At 47.1% G+C, this 27,436-nt stretch overlaps 1 protein-coding gene across 3 annotated transcripts in view; it reads left to right on the plus strand.

The window, feature by feature from the left end:
- EPC1 (enhancer of polycomb homolog 1) overlaps positions 1–27,243 on the plus strand; it is a 396,583-nt gene extending 369,340 nt beyond the window's left edge. For all 3 annotated transcript variants that reach the window (XM_030199118.1, XM_030199129.1, XM_030199110.1), the window contains one exon: positions 25,901–27,243. In XM_030199118.1, the coding sequence (XP_030054978.1) occupies positions 25,901–25,973 (73 nt within the window). In that variant the 3' untranslated portion in view covers positions 25,974–27,243. The remainder of the gene's footprint in view (positions 1–25,900) is intronic.
- Positions 27,244–27,436: the final 193 nt, after the last annotated feature.

Raw genomic sequence — 27,436 nt, forward strand, 5'->3', positions numbered from 1 at the left:
CTGTTAGTGAACACTCATTACAGGTAAGCAGCTTGGTTTTTTTTTTTTTTTGGTGGCTTTTAAAGTGAATTTTCCAAGTTGCCCCTTCTTCTGGAATTGTTCTCTGAAGTACCATGGAGATTGGAGTGTTTTCCATCACTCAGAACGAAGGGTCACTTCTACATCCCAGCCTCCAGTCTCTGGCTCTCACGGCCTGGATGTTGAGAGCCTAGAATTCGCTTCCTTGGGTCTTTCGGAGGGTGTCTCCCGGGTCTTGCTTGCTTCCAGGAAAGATTCCACGAAAAGGTGGTGTTACTTTAAATGGAGGTTTGCCGTCTGGTGTAATAGCCAGGCCATAGATCCCCTTTCTTGTCTTACACAGATCCTGCTTGAATACCTTCTACACTTACCAGAGTCTGGTCTCAAGACCAACTCCGTAAGGGGTTCACCTTAGTGCAATCAGCGCTTATCAGCATGTAGAAAGTTAGCCTATCGCTGGACAGCCTTTAGTTGTTCGTTTCATGAGAGGTTTGCTTTTGTTAGTGCCCCCTGTCAAACCTCCACCTGTGTCATGGGATCTCAACGTTGTTCGCACCCAGCTGATGAAAGCTCCTTTTGAGCCACTGAATTCCTGTTATCTGAAGTACTTGACCTGGAAGGTCATTTTCTTGGTGGCTGTTACTTCAGTTTGTAGGGTCAGTGAGTTTCAGGCTTTAGTAGTGGATGCACCTTATGCTACGTTTCATCACAATAGAGTAGTCCTCCACACGCACCCTAAGTTCCTGCTGAAGGTGGTGTCTGAGTTTCATCTGAACCAGTTGATTGTCTTGCCAGCATTTTTTCCCCATCCTCATGCCCACCCTGGAGAAAGCGGCTTTCAAATTTTGGACTGCAAGAGAGCGTTGGCCTTTTACATGGAGCTGACGAAGCCCTTCAGACAGTCCACCCAGTTGTTTGTCTCTTTTGATCCCAACAGGAGGGGAGTCGCTGTCGGTAAACACACCATTTCCAGTTGGCTAGCAGATTGCATTTCCTTTGCTTATGCCCAAGCTGGGCTGAGTAGAGGGTCATGTCACGGCTCATAATGTCATAGCCCTGGCTGCGTCACTGGCTCATTTAAAGTCAGTCTCCATTGAAGAGATTTGCAAAGCTGTAATGTGGTTTTCAGTCCACACATTCACATCTCATTACTGCCTTGAGCAGGATACCTGATGTGACTGTCGGTTTGGGCAGGCAGTGCTGCAGAATCTGTTTGGGGTTTAGAATCCAACTCCACCCTCCTAGGCCCATTTTATTCTGTTCTAGGCTGCACTCTCACTTATTTGTGTTTCTTTTTAGGTCAATCTACATTATGTCCTTGCCATTGCGAGGCCCAATTGACCAATGTTTTGTTGTTTTGGGTGAGCCTGGATGCTAGGGATACCCCACTTGTGAGAATAATATAGCCTGCTTGTCCTGGGAGAAAGTGAAGATACTTACCTGTAGCAGGTATTCTCCAAGGACAGCAGGCTTATTCTCAGAATCCCGCCCACCTCCCCTTGGAGTTTTCTTTTCACTTTTTTCTTATTTACACTTTTTTCTTAATGCTGTTCAATTAAACTGGCGGGCAGGAAGGCACTTGGCGTGGGCATGGGACGTGCGGCAGAAGGCTCTGACAAATTTTTTGCTATATATTATGCCGGTTCCAAGCCCGACGTAGATCGTCGACCCACTTGTGAGATTAATAATTCTGCTATCCTCAGAGAATACCTGCTACAGGTAAGTATCTTTGCTGTATGCTGAAGTCTTTTCCCCAGGATCACCTCAAATGTTGGTGGAACAGGTAGATGCAGGGAATCCCACAAGCAGCCTGATGAAAAACAAAAGCAAACAGCTAGTCTTCTGGGAAGGCCCTTATGATGTCAGTTTATATCAAGAGTGACATCAGCGAAGAGGTGGAGTTTAGCCCCAAAGTGACAGGGAGAAAAATTATTACTAATCATAGGGCAGAATCAGTCAGGGGATGGGGCAGCCTGAGGGAAAGCAAGTCCAGAGCAACTAAGACATTTTGGTTGGGGGGGGGGGGGTGGCTAGAGGTGATCAGCAGTGGGAGGGAACCGCAGTGTGAGGTGCACCGTGGAGTGAGAGGAGAGTCAACAGAAGAGAGGAGTCCTATGTGCTAGGCACTTACACAGAAATTCAGTAAGCAGCTCGGTAGGTTATCTCATTGGCATGCAGTTTCCTTTTAGCATTGGTCGCTGTTTGGAAATCGGTAAGTTCAACTATGGCTATAAACGCACACAAAATTTAATGCCCCTCAGTCTCTTAGATCTAATTAGACTTTACTTCTTAAGACACCATTAGTTAAATAGGTTAAGGAGAAAGATACTAGAGTAGAATATTTTCAGTGATGGCCCCCATCTGATGGAATGAATTGCCTGGTGATGATTGTTTGGAATCAGACGGTAACCAAGTTTTAATTTTCCCAGTAATTTTTTTTTTTTTTTAATTTTTGACATAATAGGGGTTTAGTCTCTCTCAGATTAGAACTGAGCTGTGAGTTATATTACAAGGGTTTTTATTTGATCTCTTGGTTTTAATTATATATTAATATAATTTTGTAAATCACTAAACAATTCAGTATTTGTGGTACTAAAACATTTAAATGGTGTTTGTAGGGCAATTGTAGCCATAAATGATGAAATTCAAATGATAGTATTGTACTAGATTGTACTGTTAATATCATTCTCCGAGGACAATCAGGCTGAATATTCTCACTGATGGGTTGTCATCCGTGATGGCCCAGGAGACCGGAACAACTTTGGAAAAACTAGAAGTCTCTAGAACACTCTGTCGCGCGGGCCGAGTGCACCGTGCATGCGCGAACGGCTTCCAGCGACACGAGCGTGTCCTCTTCAGTTCTTTTGATCCGTGATATGAGAATCACGTCTTTTGTTAGGTGGCGTTTTCTTCTGCTCAGGAGACCTGGGTACGCGTTTACAGGCTTCCCCCTTTGCTTTTTTCAGCTGACTTTTATTTTCTCTTCAATAAAAAAAAAGGCCCCTTTTTTCCTTTACGTTTTAGGTTCTCTTCACCTTTTTAAGTTTTCTTATTATTTTCCGTCACTGCTGCCCTTAGGCTGCTGGGTCTGGTTATTTTTTCCCTTTTTTGTGCCTTTTTGTTGGCACAATCAAGTTTTTAATTTCACAGCTGCTGTTTTACCGTCCATGTCATCGAGGACTCCCAGCAGTTTCAAGCGTTGTACTTGCTGCAACCGGACCATTTCGGGTACCGACCCCCACGCGTGGTGTCTCCAGTGCCTTGGGCCCGACCATCAAGACCAACTCCGTAAAGGTTCACCTTAGTGCAATTAGTGCTTATCAACGTGTAGAAGGTCAGCCTATCTCTTGACAGCCTTTAGTAGTTCGTTTCATGAGAGGTTTGCTTTTGTCAAAGCCCCCAGTCACTGATGTTATGGGATCTCAACGTCGTCCTCACCCAGCTGATGAAAGCTCCTTTTGAGCCACTGAATTCCTGCTATCTGAACTACTTGACCTGGAAGGTTATTTTCTTGGTGGCTGTTACTTCAGCTCGTAGAGTCAGTGAGCTCCAAGCCCTGGTAGTACATGCACCTTATATCAAGTTTTATCATAACAGAGTAGTCCTCCGCACTCACCCTAAGTTCTTGCTGAAGGTGGTGTCTGAGTTCCATCTGAACCAGTCAATTGTCTTGCCAACATTCTTTCCCTGTCCACATACCCACCCTGGTGAAGTCAAGTTGCACACCTTGGACTATAAGAGAGCATTGGCCTTTTACGTGGAGCGGACAAAGCCCTATAGACAGTCCGCTCAGCTGTTTGTTTCTTTTAATCTCAACAGGAGGGGGAGTTGCCATTGGAAAACGCACCATCTCTAATTGGCTAGCAGATTGCATTTCCTTACGCTCAAGCTGGGCTGACTCTGGAGGGCCATGTCACGACTCATAATGTCAGAGCCATGGCTGCTTCAGTGGTTCATTTGAAGTCAGCTTCTTAGAAGAGATTTGCAAGGCTGCAACGTGGTCATCAGTCCACACATTCACATCTCACTACTGCCTTCAGCAGGATACCCGATGTGACAGTCGGTTTGGGAAGTCGGTGCTGCAGAATATGTTCGGGGTTTAGAATCCAACTCTACCTTCCTAGGCCCATTTCTGTTCTGTTCCAGGCTGCACTCTCACTTATTTGTGTTTCTTTTTAGGTCAATCTACATTATGTCCTTGCCGTTGCGAGGCCCAATTGACCAGTGTTCATTGTTTTGAGTGAGCTTGGGGGCTAGGGTACCCCATCAATGAGAATGTTCAGCCTGCTTGTTCTCGGAGAAAATGAAGATGCATACCTGTAGCAGGTATTCTCCGAGGACAGCAGGCTATCAAACCTTTTTTAAACCTCACTAAGCTAACTGCTTTTACCACATTGTCTGGCAATGAATTCTAGAGTTTAATTACACATTGAGAGAAGAAATATTTTATCAGATTTGTTTTAAATTTACTACTTCGTAGCTTCATTGCATGCCCCCTAGTCCTAGTATTTTTGGAAAGAGTAAACAAGCGATTTTTGTCTACCTGTTCCACTTCACTCATTATTTTGTAGACCTGTATCACATCTTCTCTCAGCCGTCTTTTCTCCATGCTGAAGAGCCCTAGCCGCTTTAGCCTTTCCTCAGAGGGAAGTCATCCCATCCCCTTCATGATTTTTGTTGCCTTTCTGTGTACTTTTTCTAATTCCACTGTATCTTTTTTGAGATGCGGTGATCAGAACTGCTCACGATATTCGAGATGTGGTTGCACCATGAAGCAATAAAAAGGCATTATACGTCCTCATTTTTGTTTTCCATTCCTTTCCTAATACCAGCCAATGTTCTGTTTGCTTTCTTTGCTGCCACTGCTGCACACTGAACAGAGGGTTTCAACATCATCAACGATGACATCTAGATCCCTTTCCTGGTTGGTGACTCCTAATGTGGCACCTTGCATCACATAGCTATAGTTCGGGTTCCTCTTTCTAACATGCATCACTTTGCTCTTGTTGCCAAAAGAACACAAAAGTCCCGTGGGATAGACAGAGCCAAAAACAAGGAGTGGGAACTGGATCAAGCTCTTTAAAACAGACCACAGACTCTCAATGTAGAATTAAAGACATTTATTTAAGATGACTCGACACGGCACCATGTTTCGGCACAAACGTGTCAGCCTCAGGAGTCTTGATGCGTATATTTGACAATCACATCTATCCTTGGCAATATGTCTTGCAAAACAAACACAAGCGAGTCCCTGGTCTGTTTGAAGAGACTGATGAGTTCCCATTCCTTGTTTTTGGCTCACTTAGTTGCCAAACAAGTTTTCTCCACAACAAGGGACATCTGAAGAAACAAAGGGACACCAGCAGAAGAAAGGGTGTGTTGATGCCCCTGTATAAGTCGTTGGTGAGGCCCCACCTGGAGTATTGTGTTCAGTTCTGGAGGCCGTATCTTGTTAAGGATGTAAATAGAATTGAAGCGGTGCAAAGAAAAGCTACGAGAATGGTAAGGGATTTGCGTTACAAGACGTATGAGCAGAGACTTGATGACCTGAACATGTATACTCTGGAAGAAAGGAGAAACAGGGGTGATATGATACAGATATTCAAATATTTGAAAAGTATTAATCCGCAAACGAACCTTTTCCGGAGGTGCGAAGGCGGTAGAACGAGAGGACATGAAATGAGATTGAAGGGGGGCAGACTCTAGAAAAATCTCAGGAAGTATTTTTTCACGGAGAGAGTAGTGGATGCTTGGAATGCCCTCCCGCGGGAGGTGGTGGAGAGGAAAACGGTAACAGAATTCAAACACGCGTGGGATAAACATAAAGGAATCCTGTTCAGAAGGAATGGATCCTAAGGAGCTTAGCCGAGATTGGGTGGCAGAGCTGGTGGCGGGAGGCGGGGATAGTGCTGGGCAGACGTATATGGTCTGTGCCAGAGCCGGTGGTTGGGAGGCGGGGATAGTGCTGGGCAGAGTTACACGGTCTGTGCCCTGAAAAGGACAGGTACAAATCAAGGTAAGGTATACACAAAAAGTAGCACATGTGAGTTTATCTTGTTGGGCAGACTGGATGGGACTGTGCAGGTCTTTTTCTGCCGTTATCTACTATGTTACTATCTGGTAGACTGTCCTGGACAGCAGACTCGAGGTCGGAGACTCTGAGCCAAGAGATGTCACATTGCCACTGCTAAGATAGAAATACGTGAAGAAAAGCTACGAGAATGGTATGGGATTTGCGTTACAAGACATATGAGGAGAGACTTGCGGACCTTAACATGTATACTCTGGAAGAAAGGAGAAACAGGGGTGATATGATACAGACGTTCAAATATTTGAAAAGTATTAATCCGCAAACGAACCTTTTCCGGAGGTTCAAAGGCGGTAGAACGAGAGGACATGAAATGAGATTGAAGGGGGGCAGACTCAAGAAAAATGTCAGGAAGTATTTTTTCACGGAGAGAGTAGTGGATGCTTGGAATGCCCTCCCGCTGGAGGTGGTGGAAACGAAAACGGTAATGGAATTCAAACATGCGTGGGATAAACATAAAGGAATCCTGCTCAGAAGGAATGGATCCTAAAGAGCTTAGACGAGATTGGGTGGCAAAGCCGGTGGCGAGAGACGGAGATGGTGCTGGGCAGACTTATACGGTCTGTGCCAGAGCCGGTGGTGGGAGGCGGGACTGGTGGTTTGGAGGCGGGGATAGTGCTGGGCAGACTTATACGGTCTGTGCCAGAACCGGTGGTGGGAGGCGGGGCTAGTGGTTGGGAGGCGGGGATAGTGCTGGGCAGACTTATACGGTCTGTGCCCTGAAAAGTACAGGTACAAATCAAGGTAAGGTATACACAAAAAGTAGCACATGTGAGTTTATCTTGTTGGGCAGACTGGATGGGACCGTGCAGGTCTTTTTCTGCCGTCATCTACTATGTTACTATCTAGTAGACTGTCCTGGACAGCAGACTTGAGGTCGGAGACTCTGAGCCAAGGGATGTCACATTGCCACTGCTAAGATAGAAATACGTGAAGAAACATCAAGGCATCAATGGCCTTCTTGCCAGATATTTATGACAGTCAAAAAGTATTCTGTGAAGATTATGGAATTCCTTAACTTTCTCAGGAAGGGAATTCCATGAAAGATAAAGTACTCTGTATTAGAGATTTTAAGCAAATTGTGGAATAAAGTTGATAATCCAATATACGATTGGTAAGCATTGAAGCTTGAAAAGATTTTGCGCCAAAAGAGTCAAATATTCTAGCTTCTCTTCCTGGAGGAGCAGAAACAGAAGATCTTGCACTGAGTGCGCACTTTAAAGCAGATTCCACAACTAAGGAATGATGGAGTTAATTGTGTTTTCTCAAATCGAGTGGATTACTGTATCCTATACATTGTAAAAGAAAACAGACCAATGGCTGTAGAAGAAGTGCAAATTTATTCAAAACAGAGTGTCAGATGTGGCCACATTTCACCTCAACAGGCTGTATCAGGAGGAGATCTAAAGAGAGAGAGCAGGAATCACTGTTCCACTTCATTCAAACTAGGAGACTACACTGACGGTTCAGGTAACATAGCATGGGCCTAGAGGTGATAGAGTGTATTCTAACACTCACTGGCTAAACTTACTGCCACTTCAGGAGTCCTGCTCTTAAGATTAGAGGGATGGAAATGTATGGACAGACGCCGATGCTGCAGCCCTGCAAATTTCCTCAATGGGGGCCGATTCAAGTGGGATACTGACATCGTCAATAGCTTTGACATTATGAGCTGCGACATGACACTCTAGATTTAAGCCTGCCAGGGCATAAATGCAGTCTGCTAGCCAACTGGAGAGTGTGTGTTTGACATCAGCTCCTCTACTATTAGATTCAAAATAAACAAAATTTTGGGTGGACTTTCTCAGGGCTTTAATGTGCTCTAAATAGAAGGCTAAAGCTCTCTTGTAATCTAATGTGTACAGTACGCTTTTCATCTTTGTGGGTATGAGACCTGGGAAAAGATAGTCGTCAGATGATAGGCTTGCTAAGATAAAATTCTGACACCACTTTTGGAAGGAAGAGAGCACAGAATCACCCTCTTGTACTAAATTTTACATTGATTACTGAAGCCTACAGCTCATTCACTCTGAATGCTGACATTCCTGACACCAAAAACAAGATCTTCCAAGGCCACATACTACACTTTAGAGATATTTAATGGATCAAAAAAAATTGATTTCATCAGCTGGATTAATAGCACTTTGAGGTCCAGTGACACTGTGGGAAGTTTGATAGATGGCTTTGCAGAAGCAAACCCTGCATAAGTAGAACTAAAGGCTGTATAGAGATGGCTTTACCTTGTACATGAAAGTGATGAACATCAATTGTACTGAAGTGTATGTATCCTAATGGAGTTGTTTCTCAAATATGACTTGGAGAAATTTAGAAGGTATTCAATCAGTTTCTGCTTGGAACAGGAGAAGGGACCTAGGAAAGTGTTTCCCAAACCTATTCTGAGGGCTCCTCAGCTAGTAAGGTTTTCAGGATATCCACAGTGACTACTCAGGAAAGAGATTGGCATGCAGTGGAAGACAGTGCATGGAAATCTCCCTCAAGAATATCATTCTTATATTTTATGTTGAAGGGGGCAAAACAATGAAATTCTTTACCTTTTAGTCTACATAGTAGTATCACTTCTCTTCTTCAATTTTGTAAACATTTGAAAGTTTATCTCTTTACTCAAGCTTTTACTTCTGTATTCAATGAGATGCTGATGTGAGCTGTTTTATTACCTTTTTGAGCTGATTGGAGTTCATTTTGTTTTTATGTATTGATTATGTGGTTGTGATCCATCTAGAGTTGTAGGATAGTGTGGAATATAAATATTTTTAAATAAGGCAACAATGTTTGTACAGTTGATTAAGGTATGTGGAACTGTTCTTAGTTGCATGGTGTGCAGCAAGCTAATCCAGATGCAGAATAAATAGATAGTTGCCACAGTATTCTTGGGAGAAGAGCCAGGCTTTCATCTGCTTCCTGAAGAAGAGGGGAAGGGAAATGGGACTTGCAAAAACCTCAGAAAGATGGTATATCAACTACATTCAAAGTGGTTTACATATATTCAGGTACTTATTTTGTACCAGGGGCAATGGAGGGTTAAGTGACTTGCCCAGAGTCACAAGGAGCTGCAGTGGGAATCAAACTCAGTTCCCCAGGATCAAAGTCCACTGCACTAACCACTAGGCTACTCCTCCACTAGTCTTGAGTAAGGTATAGCCCATCTGGGAGTGATTTTCAGAGTATGTGGGGTACTCCTGAGGTGTCTTACTTTCAGGTATGATATTGTATTATTTCCTTTGATGAGGTTACGTATAGTGATGCTCCTTGAGAGTTTTTGCAGGAAGGGTGTGATGTGATGTCACACCACTTGCAACCCTGTATTAAGTTATACTTCAGCATTCTGAAATAGTTGGAGCTGGTGAAAAATCTTTGGTTTGACCAGTGTAAGGGGCATTACAGTAGTCAAGTTGTGTTGTGATATGATCAGACTTGTCTTCTCAATATATGAAGAGAGATTTAGTAGCTGCTGGAGGTGATAGTAGTTTTTTAAAGTTTAATTTGAATTTGTGGGATCAAAGTGATGAGTCTAGCACAGTACCTTAAAATTCATGATCTGTAATTTTAGGGGGTGGTCATACTTCCAGTGGCGTACCCAGGTGGGGGTGGTCTGCCCCGGGTGCACGCCGCTGGGGGGTGCAGCGGCGCGTGCCTGCTGCGAGAGTTCGCTAACTTCTCTCGTTCGCTGCAGCTCCCTCTGCCCCGGAACAGGTTACTTCCTGTTCTGGGGCAGAGGGAGCTGCAGCGAATGAGCAAAGTTAGTAAACTCGCAGCAGGCGTGCGCTGCAGCACCCCCTCCCCCCCAGCGGCATGCATCCGGTGGGGGGGCGCTGCACCTGGGGGGCGGGGCGCCGACCCAGGTGTCCGCCCCCCTAGGAACGCCACTGCATACTTCCCATATGGTATATTGAAGTCAGGTACCAGACTGCTTGGGTTAGGAAACTCCAGGACTCTCCATTCTACTTGGATTCATTCAGGCAGTTTATTTTTTCGCCCATTCCTCAGTTGCTGTTAGGCAGTCAATTTACTCAAAGCTGGGGGTGGATCTGGTTCAGTGGGTATGGGTAACAGTACATCAATGGCAGAGCATTAGAATTTTGTGTCCCATCAAATCAGCTTGGATAGGGGCAGATATTAAATAAAATAGGTGATAGTATGGATCCTTGAGGTACCCCACAAGGTGTGATGTTCTGTAGCTGAACTGATTGTTGTCTGACAGGATTTGAGCCATACAGATATTGTTCTACTGATACCTGTTTTTTCCCGGCTGTGCAGACATAATAATATAGCCCATAATGTTGGGGGCTGCTGAGAAATCCACCACTACTAGTATTGCGGTGGATCGTGTATCTCAGTTTCTATGGACATCTTCAAGCAGGAATACAAGAAATATTTCTGTTCCATATACATGTCTGATGCCAGATGGACAAGGGGTTCAGCCAGATTCTTTCATTTACTACTATTTAACATTTCTAAAGTGCTACCAGGGTTATGTAGCGCTGTACAATTTTAACACAGAAGGACAATCCCCATTTAGCCAGTCTGAGTTGTATACAGATCATTCTATAAGTATTCCCAGGAAAGGAATGTTAGATGTTCAAACGAGCTCTTTTTCAGTACATGATGCAGAATTTTCAGTCTATTTGATTCAAGGCCCTCCTTAACATGCAGTGCTACCAATTCAATCCACCCTATTACTACGATATAATTTGTACCCCGGTATTAATAGTGTCCCACTGGTTATCCTCCTTCCACCAGGTCTCAGAGATGCTTATAATATCAAGTTGTTAATTTTAACCAGTTTTTCCATATCATCATGCTGATCAATCCATAGACTGGTGGGTTGTGTCCATCTACCAGCAGGTGGAGATAGAGAGCAATCCTTTTGCCTCCCTATATGTGGTCATGTGCTGCCGGAAACTCCTCAGTATGTTCTCTATCTCAGCAGGTGGTGGTCACACACAGCAGCAGCTCTGGCTAGGCCTCCAAGCCTAATTTTTAGGTTTTGTTGAGTGCCTGGGGTTGAGGGCTCTTCTTGAGCAAGTGCAAACCTGGTGGTGCCAGGTCCCTCCTTTTCTCCCTTCTCCCGCTGGCTCCGTTTAAAAAAAAAAAAAATTTTGGACGTCCTTAAGGGCGTTTATTTCGACGTTTATTTAAACGTTTATTGCAGCTACTCACTGGGACACCAGGTCGTTACAGCTCGGAGCGGAAAGCAGGTAATTTTTACCTTTTTGTAGCGGGCAGGGGGTTCCCCGATTGATCTCCACGTGGCTGATGGCGTCGGAGGGTGAGGGCACAAAGAATCGCTCCCCGGACCGCGTGTGCGCGTCTAGCGGGGATGCGGGGGTTTTAAAGTCTGATTCGCCCTTGTTGGGTGTCAGTTTGGAGACCGGTCAGTGTCCCTGTTCTTCCTCGGGTGCGGCGGTTTTTCCCGCCATAAACGCCCATCCCCCGCTGCTCGCCTCCGCCATCTTGGCCGGCCACGCTGCTCGGACGGCTTCTTCTTGGGCCGCCCTTGAGGTGGGAGACGTTAATGCCATGGCCGCCCTTCATTTGGGCGACGGCAGAAAAGCGGCTAAAGTTAAGCGCCGTTCTTCCCGCGCGGCTCCTTCACGGAGTGTCGCGCTGGACGCCATCTTGGATGCGCAGCATGTTTCTCCCCCGCTCTTGCGAGCGCCGGTTGAAGGTGCGTCTAGGGCTGTGGCCCAGGCTGCTGAAGTGCACAGTCTTGGGGGTTTCTCCCCCAAGTTTATTTTGCTGCTGCATCAGGCCTTTCTTATGCCAAACGCTGCCCCTTCTCCCTTGTCCGATAAAGGGGTTGAGGCCCCCGGAAGTAAACACCCTCGGGTGGATTCCCAGGCCTTAGAGGACTCTGTTTCCTCTGATGTAGATGAGGGCAGCGTATCTGAGTTCTCCCAACGGTCCTTTGGGGATTCCTTGGAGGAGACGGATTCCCGCTCGGATGGAGCGGATGACCCCTCTGCAGCACGGATCTTTCGCTCAGAGGATTTGCCCAACCTGTTAGTGCAGGCCATGAGCATTTTGAAGATTTCCTTGCCAGAGGACGTCTCTCCCTCAGCCCCTGTTGGCTCTGCCATTATGCTGGGGACGAAGCGCCCGCCTAGAACCTTCCACGTGCATGATGCCATGCACACCTTAATTTCGGCTCAATGGGATGTCCCAGAAGCGAGCCTCAAAGTGGCTAGGGCTATGTCCCGCCTCTATCCTTTGCCTGAAAGTGAACGTGAGGCCTTTATTTGGCCTACCGTGGATTCTTTAATCACTGCGGTGACTAAGAAAACGGCGTTGCCGGTGGAAGGTGGCACGGCCCTAAAGGACGCCCAAGACAGAAGATTGGAAGCGGCTTTAAGGTCGTCCTTCGAGGCGGCTGCCTTAAGTTTGCAGGCCTCAGTTTGCGGCTCCTATGTGGCCAGGGCGTGCCTGACGATGGTGTAGCGGGCTTCCCCCTCGGATCCTTCCTTGAGGGCTGTTTGGCCGGCCCTGGAATCGGGCTTGGCTTATTTGGCAGACTTACTGTATGATGTCTTGAGAGCCTCGGCTAAAGGTATGGCTCAGACAGTCTCTGCGCGGCGCTGGCTTTGGCTGAAACATTGGTCTGCGAACCACGCCTCTAAGTCCCGCCTGGCTAAGTTGCCTTTTAAAGGCAAGCTGCTCTTTGGGGTCGAGCTGGACAAAATCGTGACCGATCTCGGCACGTCTAAGGGCAAGAGGTTACCAGAGGTCAGGGCTCGGGCCAGTGCTCGCCCCGGTATCTCCAGAGGACGGTTTCAGGAAGCCCGTCGGTACCGCCCGGGCAAGTCGGGCTCCTCTGCTCCCTCTTCCTTGAAAAGGAACTTCTCCCCCAAGCAGCATTCCTTTCGCAGAGACCGCCGTCCCGGAGGTGCGCCCTCCGGTCCTCCCCCAGGGTCTCGTACCCAATGACGGGGCCCTGGTCCATGGCCCAGTGCAGATTGGAGGACGCCTGTCCTCATTTCTGGGCGAGTGGACCAGGGTAACTTCAGACGCTTGGGTTCTGGAAGTCATCAGAGACGGCTACAAGTTAGAGTTCTGCCGACCCTTAAGAGACGGGTTTGTACTCTCTCCCTGCAAGTCTCCGGTCAAAGCTGAGGCAGTGCAGCAGACCTTGGACAACCTGATACGCCTGGGTGTGGTCGTTCCGGTGCCAGAAAATCAGATTGGCAAGGGACGTTACTCCATTTACTTTGTGGTACCAAAGAAAGGAGATTCTGTCCGGCCTATCCTCGACCTCAAAGGGGTCAGTCGGGCCTTGAAAGTGCGGCACTTTCGCATGGAGACTCTCCGCTCTGTTATAGCGGCAGTGAAGGCAGGGGAGTTCTTGGCTTCCTTGGACATCAAGGAAGCGTACCTGCATATTCCCATCTGGCCTCCTCATCAACGCTTTCTGCGTTTTGCAGTCCTGAGCTGACACTTCCAGTTCAGAGCCCTCCCTTTCGGGTTGGCTACTGCTCCGCGGACCTTCTCCAAAGTAATGGTGGTCATCGCGGCCTTCCTGCGAAAGGGAGGAGTACAAGTCCATCCTTATCTGGACGACTGGTTGATCCGAGCCCCCTCTTATGCAGAGTGCGGCAAAGCTGTGGACCGGGTGATTGCTCTTTTGAGCTCCCTGGGGTGGATCATCAACTGGGAGAAAAGCCAGCTGCGCCCGACTCAGTCCCTGGAGTATCTGGGAGTTCGATTCGACACCCAAGTGGGCAGAGTGTTCCTGCCGGACAATCAGATTGTCAAACTTCAGGCTCAGGTGGACCAGTTCCTAGTAGCCTCTCCTCTTCGGGCTTGGGACTATGTGCAGCTGTTGGGCTCTATGACGGCCACGATGGAAGTAGTGCCCTGGGCCAGGGCTCATATGAGACCACTACCACACTCTCTGCTGCAGCGCTGGACTCCGGTGTCGGAGGATTATGCTGTGCGCCTTCCCTTGGACCCAGCAGTGCGCAAGGCACTGAGCTGGTGGCTGAAGACAGACAAGTTGTCTGCAGGAATGCCTCTGGTGACCCCGGAGTGGATTGTCGTCACGACGGACGCCTCTTTGTCGGGCTGGGGAGCCCACTGCTTGGGAAGGACAGCGCAGGGGCTCTGGTCTCCTGCAGAGGCAAAGTGGTCTATCAACCTCCTGGAACTCAGAGCCATTCGGTTGGCGCTTTTGGAGTTCATCCCGGTACTGGCGTTGAAGCCAGTACGGATCCTGTCGGACAATGCCACGGCTGTGGCCTATGTCAACCGCCAGGGAGGTACCAAGAGCGCCCCTCTAGCCAAGGAGGCCATGAATCTATGCCAGTGGGCGGAAGCTCCCGGAGAGTGGCAGCTATCTGCTCAGGCGTTCTTGGACATCACGAAGCGCTGGGGCCAGCCGAGCCTAGATCTGATGGCGTCATCGGCCAATTGCCAAGTGCCGCGCTTTTTCAGCAGAGGACGGGACCCTCGATCCCTGGGAGTAGATGCTCTTCTCCAACAGTGGCCGACACAGGAGCTTCGCTATGTGTTCCCGCCCTGGCCCATGTTGGGCAGGGTGCTAGACCGGGTGGCAAAGCATCCGGGCCGGATAATCCTGGTGGGTCCGGACTGGCCCAGACGTCCCTGATATGCGGACTTGATCAGGCTCTCAGTGGACGATCCTCTGCGGCTGCCAGTGGAGCAGGGCCTGTTGCATCAGGGTCCCGTGGTGATGGAGGATCCCTCCCCCTTTGGTCTTACGGCCTGGCTATTGAGCGGCAGCGTCTGAGAAAGAAGGGCTTCTCAGACAAGGTCATCGCCACTATGCTGAGAGCGAGGAAGCGCTCTACTTCTACTGCTTACGCCAGGGTTTGGCGTACCTTTCCAGCGTGGTGTGAAGCAGGCTCACTTTCTCCCTTCACTGCTCCAATTTCTTCAGTGTTGGCGTTCCTGCAAGAAGGTCTGGAGAAAGGCCTGTCGCTCAGTTCCCTTAAAGTCCAGGTAGCGGCTCTGGCTTGCTTCAGGGGCCGCCTGAAGGGTGCTTCCCTGGCTTCGCAGCCAGATGTGGTGCGCTTTCTCAAGGGAGTTAATCACCTGCGCTCTCCTCTGCACTCAGTGGTGCCTGCGTGGAATCTCAACCTGGTGCTAAGAGCCTTGCAGAAGCCGCCTTTTGAACCCTTGTCAAGGGCATCTCTGAAAGACCTGACGTTGAAAGCAGTCTTTTTGGTGGCTATCACTTCAGCCAGAAGAGTTTCCGAGCTCCAGGCACTCTCATGTCGAGAGCCCTTTCTGCAGTTCACTGAGGCAGGAGTGCCTATTCGCACAGTGCCTTCCTTCCTGCCCAAGATTGTTTCTCGCTTCCATGTGAATCAGCAGCTCTGTCTCCCTTCCTTTCATAGGGAGGACTACCCAGAGGAATACTCTGCTCTCAAATATCTGGATGTGAGACGAGTCATTATCAGATACTTGGAAGTGACCAATGATTTCAGGAAGTCGGATCATCTGTTTGTCCTGTTTGTAGATCCTCGTAAGGGTCTGCAGGCTGCTAAGCCTACAGTGGCAAGATGGATCAAGGAAGCCATTGCAGCGGCTTATGTGGCCGCGGGGAAGGTGCCGCCTATCCAGCTGAAGGCTCACTCCACTAGAGCTCAGGCGGCCTCGATGGCAGAGGCCGGGTCCGTCTCCTTGGAAGAGATTTGCAAGGCGGCAACTTGGGCATCGGCCCATACCTTCTCCAGGCATTACCGCTTGACTGTGGCTGCTCGAGCGGAGGCCCGGTTTGGAGCTTCAGTGTTGCGGTCAGGGATTTCTATGTCCCGCCCTGGGTGAGTACTGCTTCGGTACATCCCACCAGTCTATGGATTGATCAGCATGATGATATGGAAGGTAAAATTATGTATCATACCTGATAATTTTCTTTCCATTAATCATAGCTGATCAATCCATAGCCCCTCCCAGATATCTGTATTGTTTATATTCTGGTTGCATTTCAGGTTCAAGTTTAGTCTTCAGTTCCTGTTCAGGAGGACTTCGTGTTCAAGTTTTTCAATGGATTCTTCAAGAGTTGAGACGAATTTGTGTTACAGTGAGCTGCTGCATTCCTCTCCCCTCCGTTTTACGGGGCTGGATTGAGACTTAAATTCTGCCGGCGCTCCCTCCCGCTTCGTGCGGCAGTAGGGCAGCTTTGTACCCCTCCCGCTTCGGCGGTGTTAGGGTCAGTCAGCTCCTCTTGCGGTTGCAGGATAAGCCAGATCCCCCCGCATCGGCGGGTGTGGTGTCCCTCCCCCGCTCCGCGGGGATGAGCTGGACGGATTCAATCCACCCTATTACTACGATATAATTTGTACCCCGGTATTAATAGTGTCCCACTGGTTATCCTCCTTCCACCAGGTCTCAGAGATGCTTATAATATCAAGTTGTTAATTTTAACCAGTTTTTAATCCACAGTAGGACACTACCTCCTATCCCATGACTCTCCAATTTCCTCTGGAGTCTTTCATGAGGTACTTTGTCAAACACCTTTTGAAAATCATACACAATGTCAACTGGCTCACCTTTATCCACATGTTTATTCATCCCTTGAAAGAAATGTAATAGATTGGTGAGGCAAGATTTTCCTTCACTAAATCCATGTTGGCTTTATCTCATTAATCCATGTTTTTGAATATGCTCTGTAATTTTGTTCTTTATAATAGTTTCTTCCATTTTGCACGTATTGCTTTCAAAATCTGCACCCTGGTTCATAAAATTTATCTACAGCGAAGCCCTGGGATACATGACAGACCTCATAGACCTACCAACCAGAAACACAACAGGATCAACACGAACATACCTAAATCTCCACTACCCAAGCTGCAAAGGACTCAAATACAAATCAACCTATGCATCCAGCTTTTCCTACTTAAGCACACAACTATGGAACGCATTACCAAAAGCCGTGAAAACAACTTATGATCACCTAAACTTCCGGAAATCATTAAAAACTAACCTGTTCAAAAAGGCATACCCTATCGACCCAACTTAAATGCCTGTACCCTGCAACATAACGAAACCAAAGCTCGTAATGGACATATAGTAACTCTTCCTCTCTACGATTCTCTTCCTCACTACGATTCCCTAATGTGTCTGTACACACGAACCTTATTCTACCACAACCATACTGTATTTGTTCAAACTGGAATTGGCGAACGCCTTTACCGTACTATGGAAGCCACATTGAGCCTGCAAATAGGTGGGAAAATGTGGGATACAAATGTAACAAATAAATAATTTCCCAAATCTCCCCTGGAACCTTTTTTTAAATTGGCGTTACATTGATCACCCTCCAATCATCCGGTACCGTGCTCGATTTTAAAGATAAATTCCATATTACTAACAATAGTTCTGCAAGTTCATATTCCATCAGTACTCAGGGATGAATACCATCCGGTCCAGGAGATTTGCTACTGTTCAATTTGTCAAATTGCCCCATTACATCCTCCAGGTTCATAGAGATTTCATTCAGTTTTTCAAACTCAGCTTTGAATACCATTTCTGGCACCGATATCTCTTCTAAATCTTCCTCGGTGAAGACCGAAGCAAAGAATTCATTTAATCTGTCCGCTACAGCTTTCTCTTTCCTGATCACCCCTTTTTACTCCTCGGTCATCTAACAGTCCAACCAATTCTTTTGCTGGCTTCGTGCTTTTAATATACCTTAAAAAAAATGTACTATGTGTTTTGGCCTCCAACGCAATCTTTTTTTTTTTTTTTTAAGTCCCTCTTAGCCTTCCTCATCAGCAATTTGCATTTGACTTGACATTCTTTATGCTGTTCCTTACTATTTTCAGCCCTTCTTCCATTTTCTGAAGGATTTTAACAAAATTTCTAATAGTTTCCTTCACCTCACTTTTTAACCATGTTGGATGTGGTTTGGTCTTCCTTCCTCCTTTTTTATGTTTAAACGATTTTATTAATATTTCAGCATATTAATCATATAGTACATTTCAGTAAACAAAATTCATAAATGAATTATGCTGTATAAATCAGCACCTTACTAAACAAGTTTCTAAAACTTTTTTTTAACATTTTCTTCCCCCTCCTACCCCTGCCCCCCCCAACCTTATTATGATGATACAACTAAATAGTCAACAGACTGAATATACTGAGTTACAAACAAAACTACCTCTGTCAGATCACAGTAATAACTGCATCATCAGTATTTTACTCTTCCCTTCCCTTCCCTACAACTACCGCTCCTACTGGTTTATCAAAGTTCCAACAATTATTATTAATAACATACTTACTTGAACATATTTAGCTCTCTGCTACTGCAATATACAACCCATTATCTCTTAACATGTATCATCAATCCCTTCCACATTTTTTAATACGCGGAATATATTTGGCCTGGGCTTCCAGGTTGGTATTTTTGAACAGCATCCAGGCCTGATGTAAATTTTTGACCCTTGCAGCCGCTTCTTTAAATTTTTTTTTTTTTTTTTGTTCACCGTTCTCATTTTATCATAGTCTCCTTTTTGAAAGTTAAACGCTAACGTATTGGATATTCTCCGAGGACAAGCAGGCTGGCTTGTTCTCACGACTGGGTTGATGTCCACGGCAGCCCCCAGCAACCGGAAGAAAACTTCGCAGGTGGTCCCGCACGCAGGGCACGCCCACCGCGCATGCGTGGCCGTCTTCCCGCTCAGTGTTTTTCTATTCCGCGCTGGAGAGAGACGTGTTCCCGTCTCTCTCTTAGCCCCGGAAACTGGATTGTGGCCTAGCCGCGGTTTTTCTCTTTTCAAAGTACGCGTTCGCGTGTTATTTTTTTCCAAAAAAAAAAAAGAAGAGTTTTCCTCGTCGTTTTTAGCCACGAGGGCGTGCGGTCGTTTCTTCTTTTTCGGGTGTGCTTTTCACCGCCACCATCGATGATTTTGACTTCGCCGACGCAATTTTTCCGTCGATGTCCTCGAAGGTCCTGAGCGGATTCAAAAAGTGTGGTCGGTGCGGCCGGCAGATCTCGCAGACCGATACTCACGCTTGGTGTCTCCAGTGCCTCGGCCCGGAGCATAATTCCAAGACGTGCACCTTGTGTCTTGGCTTAAGGAAGCGGACACAGGTGGCGAGGCAAGTTCTGCGGGACCGTCTTTTTGGAACTTGCGCCGGCCCTTCGACGTCAACCTCTATGGTATCGGTGTCGACGGCTGGGTCTTCGGTACCGGTACCGATGTTGACGAAGTCGGCGTCGACTCTGGCACCGACCCCAGGTGTACAGATACCTTTGGCCCGCCGGCCTGCCGGTGACGGCGGCGGTGAGTGGCCACGCGGGCAGTCTGCCCCGGCCACTCCCTCTGCCCAGGGCCATCGGGACCGAACCCTGACGGATCCGATACCTCGAGGCCGGGGGGGGGGGGCTCCACCTCCTCCTCCTCAGCTCTTCCGCCGAGCGCCGATGACGGGCATCGAAAGAAAGCAAAGAAGCACGGTCATCGGTCGCCCACGGGGACGGGCTTTTGACTGGATCCATGGGAACATAGCCGCCATCAAAGTGTCCGTACCGGACGACCTGCCGGTCGGGGGGAGGTTGAAAGTTTTTCACCAAAGGTCTGATAACCTCCGACCAGTGGGTTCTCCAAATAGTGCGGTGCGGATACACTCTGAATTTGGCCTCCACTCCTCCAAATTGCCCACCTGGAGCCCAATCCTTCAGCTCCCATCACAGGCAGGTACTTGCAGAGGAACTCTCCGCCCTTCTCAGCGCCAATGTGGTCGAGCCCGTGCCACCTGGGCAGGAAGGGCAGGGATTCTATTCCAGGTACTTCCTTGTGGAAAAGAAAACGGGGGATGCACCCCATCCTAGACCTGAGAGGCCTGAACAAATATCGGGTCCGAGAAAAGTTCAGGATGCTTTCCTTGAGCACCCTTCTACCCATGATTCAGAAAGACGATTGGCTATGTTCCCTGGATTTAAAGGACGCTTACACTCACATCCCGATACTGCCAGCTCACAGACAGTATCTCCGATTCCGTCTGGGGACACGGCACTTTCAGTATTGTGTTCTGCCGTTTGGGCTCGCCTCTGCACCACGGGTGTTTACGAAGTGTCTCGTGGTGGTTGCGGCGTATGTACGCAAGCTGGGGGTGCACGTGTTCCCGTATCTCGACGATTGGCTGGTCAAGAGCACCTCAGAGGCAGGAGCTCTTCGGTCCATGCAGTGCACTATTCACCTTCTGGAGCTGCTGGGGTTTGTGATAAATTACCCGAAGTCCCATCTCCAGCCAGTCCAATCTCTGGAATTCATAGGAGCTCTGCTGAATTCTCAGATGGCTCAGGCCTTTCTTCCCAAAGCGAGGGCGCAGAATCTCCTGTCTCTCGCTTCCCAGACCAGAGCGTCTCAGCAGGTCACAGCTCGGCAGATGTTGAGACTCCTGGGCCATATGGCCTCTACGGTTCATGTGACTCCCATGGCTCGCCTTCACATGAGATCTGCTCAATGGACCCTAGCTTCTCAGTGGTGCCAAGCCACCGGGAATCTAGAAGATGTCATCCGCCTGTCCATCAGTTGCCACAATTTGCTTCACTGGTGGACGATTCGGACCAATTTGACCCTGGGACGTCCATTCCAAATTCCGCAGCCCACGAAGGTGCTGACGACGGATGCATCTCGCCTGGGGTGGGGAGCTCATATCAACCTCCTGGAGCTCCGAGCGGTCTGGAACGCACTGAAGGCCTTCAGGGATCGGCTGTCCTACCAAATCATCCAAATTCGGACAGACAATCAGGTTGTAATGTATTACATCAACAAGCAGGGGGGCACCGGATCTCGCCCCCTGTGTCAGGAAGCCGTCCGGATGTGGCGTTGGGCTTGCCAGTTTGGCATGCTTCTCTAAGCCATATACCTGGCAGGCGTAAACAACAGTCTGGCCGACAGGCTGAGCAGAGTCATGCAACCGCATGAGTGGTCGCTCCATTCCAGAGTGGAACGCAAGATCTTCCGAGAGTGGGGCACCCCCTCGGTGTACCTTTTCGCCTCTCAGACCCAACCACAAGCTGCCTCTGTTCTGTTCCAGACTACAGGCACACGGCAGACTGGCGTCGGATGCCTTTCTCCTCCATTGGGGGACCGGCCTCCTGTATGCTTATCCTCCCATACCTTTGGTGGGGAAGACCTTGCTGAAGCTCAAGCAACACCACGGCAACATGATTCTGATAGCACCTTTTTGGCCCCGTCAGATCCGGTTCCCTCTACTTCTGGAGTTGTCCTCCGAAGAACCGTGGAGATTGGAGTGTTTTCCGACTCTCATTTCGCAGAACGACGGAGCGCTTCTGCACCTCAACCTTCAGTCTCTGGCTCTCACGGCCTGGATGTTGAGGGTGTAGGTTTTGCTTCGTTGGGTCTGTCTGAGGGTGTCTCCCGTGTCTTGCTTGCCTCTAGAAAGGATTCCACTAAAAAGAGTTACTTTTTCAAGTGGAGAAGGTTTGTCGTTTGGTGTGAGAGCAAGGCCCTAGAACCTCGTTCTTGTCCTGCACAGAACCTGCTTGAATACCTTCTGCACTTATCAGAGTCTGGTCTCAAGACCAACTCAGTAAGGAATCACATTAGTGCGATTAGTGCTTACCATTATCGTGTAGAGGGTAAAGCCATCTCTGGAGAGCCTTTAGTCGTTCGATTCATGAGAGGCTTGCTTTTGTCAAGGCCCCCTGTCAAGCCTCCTGCAGTGTCATGGGATCTCAACGTTGTCCTCACCCAGCTGATGAAGCCTCCTTTTGAGCCACTGAATTCTTGCCATCTGAAGTACTTGACCTAGAAGGTCATTTTCTTGGTGGCAGTTATTTCAGCTCGTAGAGTCACTGAGCTTCAAGCTCTGGTAGCTCATGCTCCTTATACTAAATTTCATCATAACAGAGTAGTAGTCCGCACTCACCCTAAGTTCTTGCCAAAGGTGGTGTCGGAGTTCCATCTTAACCAGTCAATTGTCTTGCCAACATTCTTTCCCAGACCGCATACCCGCCCTGCTGAACGTCAGTTGCACACATTGGACTGCAAGCGAGCGTTGGCCTTCTATCTGGAGCGGACACAGCCCCACAGACAGTCCGCCCAATTGTTTATTTCTTTTGACCCCAATAGGAAGGGGGTCGCTGTCGGGAAACGCACCATCTCCAATTGGCTAGCAGATTGCATTTCCTTCACTTACGCCCAGGCTGGGCTGACTCTTGAGGGTCATGTCACGGCTCATAATGTTAGAGCCATGGCAGCGTCAGTGGCCCACTTGAAGTCAGCCACTATTGAAGAGATTTGCAAGGCTGCGACGTGGTCTTCGGTCCACACATTCACATCGCATTACTGCCTCCAGCAGGATACCCGACGCGACAGTCGGTTTGGGCAGTCGGTGCTGCAGAATCTGTTTGGGGTTAGAATCCAACTCCACCCTCCAGGACCCGATTTATTCTGTTCAGGCTGCACTCTCAGTTAGTTGTTCTTCGTAGGTCAATTTCTGTTATGCCCTCACTGTTGCGTGGTTCAATTGACCTGGGTTCTTGTTTTGAGTGAGCCTGAGAGCTAGGGATACCCCAGTCGTGAGAACAAGCAGCCTGCTTGTCCTTGGAGAAAGCGAATGATACATACCTGTAGCAGGTGTTCTCCGAGGACAGCAGGCTGATTGTTCTCACCTACCCTCCCTCATCCCCTTTGGAGTTGTGTTTTACTCATTCCTTTGCTTGTCATTCAACTGAGCGGGAATGGTCGCGCACAGGTGGGAAGACGGCCGCGCATGCACGGTGGGCGTGCCCTGCGTGCGGGACCGCCCGTGAAGTTTTCTTCCGGTTGCTGGGGGCTGCCGTGGACGTCAACCAAGTCGTGAGAACAATCAGCCTGCTGTCCTCGGAGAACACCTGCTACAGGTATGTATCATTCGCTTCCTGTGTATACTTCAAAGCTAATATCAAATCTGATCATATTATGATCACTGTTATTAAGCAGCCCCAGCACCAATACCTCCCGCACCAGATCATGCACTCAAACATTAAGGACTAGGTCTAGAATTTTTCCTTCTCTTGTCAGCTCCTCTACCAGCTGCTCCATAAAGCAGTCCTTGATTTCATCAAGGAATTTTACCTCCCTAGCATGCCCTGATGTTACATTTACCCAGTCAATATCGGGGTAATTGAAATGACCCATTATTATTGTGTTGCCTAGTTTGTTAGTGTCCCTAATTTCCTTTAACATTTCTACATCTGTCTGTTCATACTGGCCAGGCGGACGGTAGTACACTCCTATTACTATTCTTTTCCCCACTATACATGGAATTTCAATCCATAGGGATTCCAAGATGCGTTTTGTTTCCTGCAGAATTTTCAGTCTATTTGATTCAAGGCCCTCCTTAACATGCAGTGCTACCAAGTCGATCCACCCTATTACTATGATATAATTTGTACCCCGGTATTATAGTGTCTCACTGGTTATCCTCCTTCCACCAGGTCTCAGAGATGCCTATTATCAAATTGTTCATTTAGTGCAATATATTCTAACTCTCCCATCTTATTTCTTAGGCTTCTGGCACTCGCGTGTAGACATCTCAAACTATGTTTGTTGTTCCTATTTACATCATCATGCTCAGTACTTGACAGTATTAATTTGCAATCTTTTGTCTGATTTTTATTTAAGGATACCTGATCTACTATGGTCTCTTTTGCAACCTCACTATCAGGATACCCTATCTTCCCTGTTTTGGTGGTATCTTTGAAAGATACGTTATTCCGAATCATACGCTCCTGAGCGACTGTCTGCCTTCCCCCTGTGTGTAGTTAAAAAGTTGCTCTATCTCCTTTTTAAATGCCAATGCCAGCAGCCTGATCCGACCCTGGTTAAGGGGGAACCCATCCTTTCGGAATAGGCTCCTCCTTCCCCAGAATGTTGCCCAGTTCCTAACAAATCTAAAACCGTCTTCCCTGCACATTCGTCTCATCCGCGCATTGAGACTTCAGAGCTCTGCCTGTCTCTTCGGCCCTGCGCATTGAATGGGGTAGCACTTCTGGATTTGAGCTTTCTACATAAGAGTATGAATTTGGCTTCCAGAACCTCTCTCCCACATTTTCCTATGTCATTGGTATTCACATGTACCAAGACAGCCAGCTCCTCCCCAGCACTATCTAAAATCCTATCTAGGATAGGATATCCATTGCTCAGTCCTAGAGAGCATTTTTCTGCCTTTTGGCTATTTTTCGGTCATTTTTTCATCCTTTGTGTTCCTGTTGTGGAACCTCTGTCCTTTAATTTTCCCTTAAATTCTTAGTAGTTTTGCCTGGTTTTAAGTTTCCTTTTATTTTTTATCGTCATCAGGCCGTTTTAAGGCCTTTATTTCGGCCGGGAACTTTCCTTTCCTTTTTTGCAGTGCCTTGTCATCTTTTTCAGGCACCATCGCTTCATTTAATTTAGCCGAGGAAACTTTTCCTTCTGTGTCCAGAAAGCAGTGGCTTCAAGCACTGTATCCAGAGCAATCGGATAATCTCTGAGAAAGACACCCATTCTTGGTGTCTGCAGTGTCTTTGTCCAGACCATAGCCCCACTAACTGTGTTCTCTATCTTCACATGAAGAAGAGAACCCAGATTTCCAGAGAGGTTCAACAAGAGAGGATTTTTGGAGCCACGCTTTGCAAAGGGGGCATCGGTAAGCATGGCTGCTGCTAGACCCTTAGACGCTGGGAGCAGTGAAGCATTGAATGGGTCCTTCACCTGCCTCTTGCTGTGCAAGGCCCCCCGGACTGTCCATTGTCGAACTTCACGCCAAGGTAACGTGTGAATTCGACGTCATCCTCATTGGTACCAAGGAGCCTTGGTGACATACTTTGGACAAAGGCCAAGAAGCATCGTCGGTCGCCCTCGATGCATGGTACTGGCCCTAGAGGGTTATGTCACGGCTCATAATGTCAGAGCCATAGCTGCGTCGGTCGCCCAATTGAGGTCAGCCTCAATTGAATAAATTTGCAGGGCTGTGACGTGGTCTTTAGTCCACACATTCACATCACATTACTGCCTTCAGCAAGATACCTGACGCTACAGTCGGTTTGGGAAGACATTGTTGCAGAATCTGTTTGGGGTCTAGAATCCAAGTCCACCCTCCTATGCCCGTTATATTCTGTTCCAGGCTGTACTCTTCAGATTGTAAATAGTTTCAGGATAATCTCTGTTTTGCCCTCACCATTGTGAGGCTCAGTTGACCAATGTTTGTTGTTTTTGGTGAGCGTGGATGCTAGGAATTCCCCAATTGTGAGAATTGATAAGCCTGCTTGTCATCAGAGAAATCAAAGGTATTTACTATAGCAAGTGTTGTCAGAGGACAGCAGGCGCTACATTCTCACAATCTCTCCCACAATGTCTCCTTTTATTTTTACTTCATTTTTGCTGTAGTATAAAACTTAGGAGACAGCATTCGCGTGGTGGGCGGGAAGGCACTAGCACATGTGCTGTGGAGTGTGTCTCATGCTCCACAAAGCTCTCATTAGATGTTTGTAAATTCCGGACCGGGCGACACAGGTCGGCGTCACCCACTTATGAGAATATAAAGCCTGCTCTCCTCGGCGAACACCTGCTACAGGTAATTACCTTCGCCTTACTCACTATGGTGTTAGATCACTGAGCTTTCTTGGCTTTATAAATAAATTATAAAATAAAATGGGGGATTAATCTAAACATGTCATCCTGATGTGTTTACTCCTCATTTTTCTGTAAGTACATTTTGTTAACCTATTCAAGTAAGATTTTAAATACTGTGAAGTTTAACATGCAGTGAGCAGAAGCTTTGAAAATTCATTAATCGTAAACCTTTTTTTTTTTCCTGTTGCAGGGAAAACCACGAAACAGAAAAGCCAGCATTGAACAGTATAGCGGACAACACAGTAGCAATGGAGGTGACGTAGTTTCCACAGGAATAGAACTGCAGCCTTGGGAAATTAGTTTAGGTGCTATGCATCAGTAGCATTATGAATGCAAGGGATGATGGAATGCAGGACATGCGTTTCCACAGCAGCTGTGAGGACTTAACAGCAATGCACATCTCTCATGCTTTGATTTTACTCTTTTCATACTATTAATAGGAAAGAATCAACATCTGTATATTATGAATACAGCAATTATCTGTACAGTACTGCATATTTGTAATACCCTTGTATATATGTTACTTGAATACAGAACTGTTCATTTGTGATGCTTTGCACTGGGGGAGGGGGAAGGGAAACAAATTGCAACAGAGTAAGAGTGTGAGATTGTATAAAGATGAAAAATGTCATCACATCATGTGCATGGTGCGGAACCTGCTGTTTTATCTATTTATTGTGCCGTGTTTACAGTTTTTTGTACACTGTACCTTCATTGGTTCCTGTGCTCTAGTAAATGTGTTAGGTAGCTGTGGATTCCTTGGTATTTTGTAAATGGTATAACATAACTTGGTTCCCCTCTGGGTCCCTGAGTTTTTTGTGTATCATGTGAAAAAATGGTGACACATACAGAATTCTAGAAAAGAAAAGGCATCAGTTATTGAGGAATGTAATATTTAAATGGGGAACTTCCCGTTCTAATATCACAAGTAACAAGGTAAAAATGAAGTATCTTGAATCCTCCTATCCCCTGTTTACCCACTAAGTTTTGTGAATTGTTTTTGGTACTTCAAGCGCTATGGTTATGTTGCTGCTTTATAAACTTCACTTCCTCTAGTCCCTGTTCTACACCAAAAAGTGTTAAATCAAGTATGCAAATGGAGTCCATTCAACTGGAGTTATTTTATGTTGTCTTGCCCTTTTATAAACACTTATAAAACCTGTATTTTTGATTGTATAACTGTTGAAAATACTTCATTCTTTACTTGTTCTTAAAGGATATAAGGGAGAAAAATGCAGTAATTGCTGTACGTGTATCATCATTCCAGTTTCTTAGAACAGCCAGCTTTTTTCCTTTTAAGATTCTCCAGAAGGCTGCAAGGCCAGAGCCACAACTATCGGGTGCCTTCCTTTGGAAATATTTGACCTCTCTTCTGTGAAGAGATTGGTACTTAACAGACTACTACTAGTGCTTTGTCAGTACCGAAGTCTGAATGCCCAGTCCAGTGGCATACGTTATCCTTAAGGTTTTTAATCCCACCTGGAAAAACAAAATTGTGACTGAACTATCACAAAATAAACCAGGGCATTACATGTTGACAACAAACGTGTGATAGTGTTTTTTGTGTTATGTATTGCAGTTAACTCATGGTTTGCTGTGTTTCTTTTGAAATTAAATTAGAAGGCTCAGTCTTCAAGTCCGCAAATACCAGAAATAATTGCAGATTATATTTAAAAGTAATGGAAACAATACTCCAGAAATTACAGTCTCTAAAGCATATTATTAT

The sequence above is a fragment of the Microcaecilia unicolor genome, chromosome 1, assembly GCF_901765095.1.
Source record: "Microcaecilia unicolor chromosome 1, aMicUni1.1, whole genome shotgun sequence".
Lineage (NCBI taxonomy): Eukaryota > Metazoa > Chordata > Amphibia > Gymnophiona > Siphonopidae > Microcaecilia > Microcaecilia unicolor.